The 5,877-nt window shown below is 52.5% G+C and overlaps 1 protein-coding gene across 1 annotated transcript in view; it reads right to left on the bottom strand.

The window, feature by feature from the left end:
- The window catches only part of BTBD16 (BTB domain containing 16), a 38,683-nt gene extending 33,063 nt beyond the window's left edge, over positions 1-5,620 (bottom strand). The window contains exons 1-5 of the mRNA XM_023524262.1: positions 5,551-5,620; positions 5,044-5,105; positions 3,353-3,501; positions 1,711-1,798; positions 1,348-1,458 (exon numbers count right to left, since the gene is read on the bottom strand). Of these exons, the coding sequence (XP_023380030.1) occupies positions 1,348-1,458; positions 1,711-1,798; positions 3,353-3,501; positions 5,044-5,061 (366 nt within the window). The 5' untranslated portion in view covers positions 5,062-5,105; positions 5,551-5,620. The remainder of the gene's footprint in view (positions 1-1,347; positions 1,459-1,710; positions 1,799-3,352; positions 3,502-5,043; positions 5,106-5,550) is intronic.
- Positions 5,621-5,877: the final 257 nt, after the last annotated feature.

The raw sequence follows: 5,877 nt of genomic DNA, 5'->3' as shown, positions 1-5,877 counted from the left end.
ACCGAGCGTTGTCACATCCGATCACCTGCCTAGGTCTGACGAAAGATCTTTTGCATCCATCTCTCTTTGCCCGTGTTGCTAGGACCTTCCTCCGAGCCAACATCTCTCCCCCAGCACTGGCCGTCTCCAGTCCCCAGCGTGCTCCCTTCTGATGCGTACCCCACCCTGCAGCCCGAGGAACCATCCGAGATACATATCCGATCTGGCCTGTCTTTTGCTGAGGTCCTTCGGTGTCCCCCAATGCTCCTGGGGAAAAGCCCCAATTCCTTCGCATGGCCACCAAGTTCCTGCGTATGCCTGTGTTCTCGTCCTGTCCCCACTGCGGCCCTCCGCAGCAGCCTCATCCACTGTCTTGTTTCCCTTCCCCTGGACGCACAGCTCCCTCTGCCCAGAGTGTCCTTCTCGCCTTTGCTCTTGATGATCTCGCACTCGTCCGTCCGAATCAGCTGCGTCGTTGCTTTCTCGGGGCAGGCTGGGCTGGCGGCTTTCCCTGCTGCCCGCCCGGGCACTACTCCCATTAAAACTCTTTCTACAGTGTCTCGGAGTCACCTGTTTACTCAGGCATCCTCTGCGACAGGCTCTGCTTCCCATAAAGACAGATGTGGGGTCTATTTACTGCTGTGAGCCTAGCACAGCCATCGTTCAAGTGCTCAGAAAACACCTGTTCAACGACTGAATGATGTGTAAAGATAAGATGCTTTTCCGTAAACCCTGATTCATCCCGCTGAGCAAGGAAGTGAAACAAAGTCCGAGTCGCATGTTTGCAGCTTGAAGACAGTCATCCCCAAAAAGCCAACCAGCCAAGGGTTACGTGATGACCATAGCTGGTCAGTGTCATCTTTGCCATGCTGTTTTCAGTGACCCCAGGAGCTCGTGGGCCAGGCTGCGTGGAGGAGGGCTTGGGTGGGGGAACCTGTGTCCAGAATAATATCGACCAGGTGACATCCCTTCCGAGTGACTCAGCCCCAGGAAGGCAGTGAGAGCCTGAGCTGTTTACCCAACAGGAGCAGTTGGAGCTGACCTAAGCCAGACTCAATGCCCCTGTTGGTTGAGTTCACACATCTGGGAAAAGCTGGCCAAGGTCAGGAGTTCAGACCGTGACCTCAAAATGAAGCAATGGATCCTGGAAACTATGGGGCAATGCCCATGAGCTCAACTGCCCTCACAAACACCACTGTCATCAGCTGAGCTGGGAGGTGCCAGACAAGAGGAGCGAGGACATCGCCTTGGTCACTCCTGGGGTCATGGCTGCTTGCCCAGATGTACCATTTATCATGCAGGCGCCGCAGATTCCAAGGGCTGGGTTCAGGTTAAGACCAGTGGAAAAGTTAGTGGAATAAATGGCACCTGTGAGTTGTTCTCTTCACTGCTGGGGACCAAATGGCCTGTGATGTAGTGGCACATAAGGGTGTTGGGACTACGCTGTGAGGCTGGGGGCTCACTCTCCCCAGGAATGACCTGTGGTGGAGCAACAAGAGGGGAAAGGGGGACCTCCTGGGGATTTCTTAAGGACATACGGACGTCCTTTGGCAAAACATCCAAAGGGCTTTGGCTCGTTAACTGCAAATCTCCGCTTTGATTTCCTGCCCTTGACTTTGAGTTTGGCCATGCGACTTGCTCTGGCTAAGGGGATGTTTCTGGACGTGAGGCAGCTGAAGGTTTGAAAAGCATGTGTGCAACTGAGCTATCGCTCTTGCCCTCTGCCGTCACCAGGACGAGAATACGCCCAGGCTGGTCCACGGTCTCAGGAAGAAGGCAGAGCATGAAATGCTTGCCGAGCTGAGCCTGGGTCAGCTGACTGCCAGACACACACGTGATGAGCCCAGTCGGAGTGCCCACCTGCCTTAGCCTGCCTCTGGATCCACAGCGGCCCAGCACCGCCAAGGGGAGAGGCAGGTCTGCCGTGGTGCAGGAAAGGTGCTTTGATCTGGGGAAGGTGCTAAGAGGCAGACTGGAATATGGGGGTGGTTGGCTGGCCAAGCACAGGGACGACACACCCCCAAACTGGGGTCGATAACTAAAACTGCTGCTAAGACAACAGTAGACGCTCTATTTATTGAGCGTCTACTATTTGCCAGAAACAGGGCAAAGCACTCCCCATGTACTGTCTGATTTAATCCCTAAGATAACACTTCCAGGGACCTGCTGCTATCACCACGTCGCAGAGGAGGAAACTGAGGCTCAGCGTGGTTATACCACTGACTAAAGGTCACAGAGGAGGAGGAGTTCTAATCCTGTCCGATAGGCTGCTTTTAATAGTCCTGAAGCCCGGAATGACTATCATCATCCCCAGGTTTCTGCGCCCCAGCCCTCCGGCCTCCCCCGCCACCCCTGGCTTAGCTCATCGATGCCACAGACCCGCCCCTGGAGACCTCTGCTCCTGCTGCCCAGCCTCCCTTGTCTGTTTTCTGGATCAGCTCCCGTGCCCACCTTGCCAGCCTGGCCCAGGCACTCAGTACCAAATAAACTCAGGATAGTTTAAGGTTATCAATAGCCAAGGCCAGAAATAGTAATTCATAGCAGGCAATTTTTCTAAGCTAGGGGCATCAGAGAATTTAGACCCCAAATGCAGATGGATTTTTATTTATTCAAATGTATGTACTCCAGTCAGTCGCCTGTGGGGGTGGGAGGGGCATTGGAGCAGGGCTGTGGGTCTGGAAAGGGAAGATCTGGGTACTTGCTCAGCAAACACAGAGCCAGCGGCTTTTCTTTAGCAGGCGATGCCTGGGGACACTGGCCACGCTCAGGTAGACTGGACTGTGTGCTCACGAGGCAGGAGCTGCCAGCCCAGGGAGGGCAGTGGCATCAAGTAAGGTCTAAAGCACCAGGGAAGTGAGGCGTCCCTTCTGCAATAGGGTCCAGCTCTGTGTCCCCAGGAGAGGCAAGAAAGAACTCGTAACATGGAGACGTGAGGCTCTAGGGCTGCTGCTCAGAACGCCATGGGAGTGAGGGGTGGGGCCAGCTTCCCACCAAAGGCAGCTGGTGACCGCATGGATGTGTGCATTCACGATCGTGGTGCAGGCACTGAGCCAGGACGAGCTAAGTTTCGTTTGTCAACAAATCAGTTGATAAACTTATAACAGAATCCTGTTAGGGTCCAAAATTCCCAATGCAAAGGAAAATTTAGGAAAAAAAAATGGTCAGTCTCTCTCTGGACTTCTGTCACCGCCCACAGACATTCTCAGAGGAAGTGGTCACACTGACCCCGTGCCTCCCTAAAGGACGATCCCAAAGGCAGCCTTCCTTGCAGATGTGCCCCGTGACAGCCCATCTGCCCAATCAGAGGGGCCCAACCAGAAATGCGATTCACCCCAGGCAGGCACCCCACCCCGTGGGCCGTTGGTCTCCCCACCTGTCTGGGTCCTTCAGGGCATCATCGAAGTCTATGCTCATGGCCTTGCACATCTGGGAGAGCGCCAGCAGGTCCTGGGAGAAAGGCTCTTTGGGAAAACGCCACCGGTTGGTTGAGCCAGCTATCCGGCGTTCCAGCCGAATGCTGTGCTATTTGGGAAGAAAGAAAGTCTTTTTTAACCTCACAAAAATGTCAGGTTTCCCAAACTGCACAGCAGAAAGAAAATCAAGACGAATTTGAAAATGCTAATTAGTTTTCAAACATGGCCATCTTCTCAAAACAAATATATTCGGTAGACAGAGGATTTCAAGCCACAAAGTAATTTGGAATTTAGGACCTAGGGTAGTCGGTGCAGAGGCCAAGGTCAGGGAGAAAGGTTGTTTCTTTGCAGTTAGCTCTGAAGCACCCACAAGCAGAGATGGGGTTATGCTTCGAGAAACTGTTCCTTAAGTCTTTGTCCTAACGTGTGACTGATTCAGAGAGATGCCAAGTTGGGGGGAACCTGGGTAGCGAATGGTTTTATTTTTATTGTGGTAAAATGCACAAAACACAAAACATAACATTCACCATTTTATCCCTTTTATAGTGTAAATTTAGTGGCATTTAGTATATAGCGTATCACCACCTAGTTCAGAACATTTTCATTATCCGCAAAGGAAACCTCATCCCCATGAAGCCGTCACTCCCAAGTCTCCCCACCTCAGCTCCTAAAAGCCTTTGATCTGCTTTCTGTCTCTGTGGATTTGCTCTTATGGATATTTTATATAAATGGAATTGTACAATGTGTGGGCTTTAAAGTGTGGCTTCTTTCACTTGGCATAATGTCTTCAAGGTTCGCGCATGTTGTAGCAGGTGTTGAATTTCATCCCCTTTTTATGGCTGACTCCTATTCCATTGTGTGGACGGGCCACCTTTTGTTTATCCTTCATCAGTTGGTGGACACTCGGGTCCTTTCCACCTAGAGCTGCTATGAGCACTCGTGTTCGAGTTTCTGTTTGAATGTCTGTTCTCAATCGTTTTGGGTCTACGCCCACGCATGGAACAGCTGGGTCTCTGGGCAGGGACTTTTAGATGTTTTTTCAGGACTTTTAGATGATTTCCTTAAGGGAGCAGTAGAATACGCAGCCTGGATGAGGACTTAGACATGGCGGCTCAAGGAAAGCTAGCCAGGAAACGTGCACCACGAGGGACCCACGGGAATGGGTGTAACTGACCCTAAGCCGAGCTGGGCGCCAGCGGTGTGGTGGGGAGACCGGGGACCATGATGGGGAGGGTCCGAGTTCGAATCTCATTATTGCCACTAACTAGGTGTGTGACCTTGGGCAAGCCATTTAATATTTTTGAGCCTCCTGGTCCTCGTGTGTGAAATGGGAATAATGGCAATGATGGTGAGGATGAGGACGCTGATGGCGGTGGTGACATTACAATGATCAAACGAAACGGAGCTGGGGAGCCGGGCCTCATCCGGTGCCTGGAATACGGAGGGTGCTGGGGAACTGTGTGATGTGAATCTCGACACAGTCCCGCCGAAGCGTGAGACATGTTCGAAGGTGGCTCGGACAGCGGGATTCTGACACCGCTTCCCAGCGGTCAGCCAGCAAAGCTTGAGGTCCCCGTGGTGCAGGACCCTCCCCGCCTGGAAACTTGTAACCAGGTGCTTCTGCTGCCCCTTGGGGAGCTGGTCTACTTACCGGATTCAACATTTTCATGAATGATAGTGGAGATTACGCTGCAGGGGGCGGGGAAGAAGCACCTAGAAGACAAAACAGGTCAAGTTCAAATTTTCAAAAAATTTCCAAAGGGTCTATTCAAAATATTATGGAGGAGACCTGCCTAAAGGATCTATGTTTGGCCACAAAAGTAACAAGGAGTAAAGCCTTGAGTGCGGGTTATCCAATCAAGAGAATATTAAACTTTTAAAGCACAGTAACAGACTGACAACTCTCTGCTTTTGTGCTGGGAAAGTGGCTTAGACAAAGCAAAATAAGAGACAACCTGTGATTCTTCACCGTGTCCCAAGGGATGGAGACCAGAGGGATCTAGGTAGGCTGATCATACAATCTGCTACTTACGATGGTCCCTGGGCTCCCAGATCCCTAATGTCTCCCAGACTGGAACCCCGAAGCCCCTCCCCACCAAGCCGATCACGAGGGATGGAAAACATTTTCAAGTGGATAAAAAGTACCTGCCACACTTACCACGCTGAAGCCCCCTCGCTGACCACGGGCGTTTCCAGGGGCAGCTGGCCGAAGGGAGGCCTTCTCACTGGAGGGGCCTCCGGATTACAGAATCGCTCACCCCTGAGGCTGACTCCTCAGAGCGCTCATGACATCTGGGGCGAGCTTTTATCCTTTTAGGGGCCAAGGTGCTTCGGCAGGGGAGTGCGCCTCTGGTTTCCTCGGGGTGTTGTGGGCACCGTGGCAACGTCAGGAAAGGTTCTGAGCACTTCCTGTTCCAGGCACAGAGCTGAGGGCTGCAGGAGATGTGGCGTCTCACAGAGACCAGCCACTGGGGTGCCACACACT

The sequence above is a fragment of the Pteropus vampyrus genome, unplaced genomic scaffold (genome assembly GCF_000151845.1).
Source record: "Pteropus vampyrus isolate Shadow unplaced genomic scaffold, Pvam_2.0 Scaffold454, whole genome shotgun sequence".
Taxonomy (NCBI): Eukaryota; Metazoa; Chordata; class Mammalia; order Chiroptera; family Pteropodidae; genus Pteropus; species Pteropus vampyrus.
This window is presented reverse-complemented; position numbering and strand designations above follow the sequence as displayed.